Here is a 506-nt window from a genome sequence, read left to right as displayed (position 1 = left end):
TATTATTATTATTATTATTATTATTAGCATTAGGCTAGAGCAGAAAGGTTTGCCATTGTAATGAATTTATCCTTCATTTATTCAAGATAAAACCTTGTCAAGATTTAATTTAATATATAAACTTGATTGAATTAAACCCTTATTTAATATTTAAACCTTATTTAAGATGTAAACTCATATTTGAGCTGACGCAGCTGTCATTTATCTTTATTCAGCTTTTCACTTCTCATGAGTGACACCTGATTCAGCCAATCGGCGTTGTGAATGGTCTGACGCAAGCCAATAGGAATGAAGGACGCGGCCTGCGCGCGCCGTTCTCCTCCAGTCAGGAGCGTCGCAGCGCGTTGAGCGGAGGCGGAGGCGGAGAAAGCCGAGCAGGATTAATCGGCTACACTTTAGATTTAATTTTTAGAGAGTTCTCGTGATTTCCGGTCGCGTTAACGTGAACAGTGAAACCCGTCCAGCGGCGCGAGAGACTGACATGTTGCCGTTTAGGTGCTCGGTAG

The 506-nt window shown here is 41.7% G+C and overlaps 1 protein-coding gene across 3 annotated transcripts in view; it reads left to right on the top strand.

The window, feature by feature from the left end:
* Window positions 1-320: 320 nt before the first annotated feature.
* Window positions 321-506, top strand: part of glsa (glutaminase a) — an 18288-nt gene continuing 18102 nt past the window's right edge. For 2 of the 3 annotated variants that reach the window (XM_026910488.3, XM_034299604.2), the window contains exon 1: window positions 321-506. This exon is cut by the window's right edge and continues 214 nt beyond it. In XM_026910488.3, coding sequence (XP_026766289.3) covers window positions 482-506 — 25 coding nt within the window. In that variant the 5' untranslated portion in view covers window positions 321-481. The other variant, XM_026910486.3, reaches the window with a different exon arrangement.

Source organism: Pangasianodon hypophthalmus, chromosome 25 (genome assembly GCF_027358585.1).
Source record: "Pangasianodon hypophthalmus isolate fPanHyp1 chromosome 25, fPanHyp1.pri, whole genome shotgun sequence".
In the NCBI taxonomy this organism is placed as follows: domain Eukaryota; kingdom Metazoa; phylum Chordata; class Actinopteri; order Siluriformes; family Pangasiidae; genus Pangasianodon; species Pangasianodon hypophthalmus.
The sequence above is the reverse complement of the archived record's forward strand: the minus strand, read 5'-3'. Positions and strand labels throughout refer to the sequence as shown.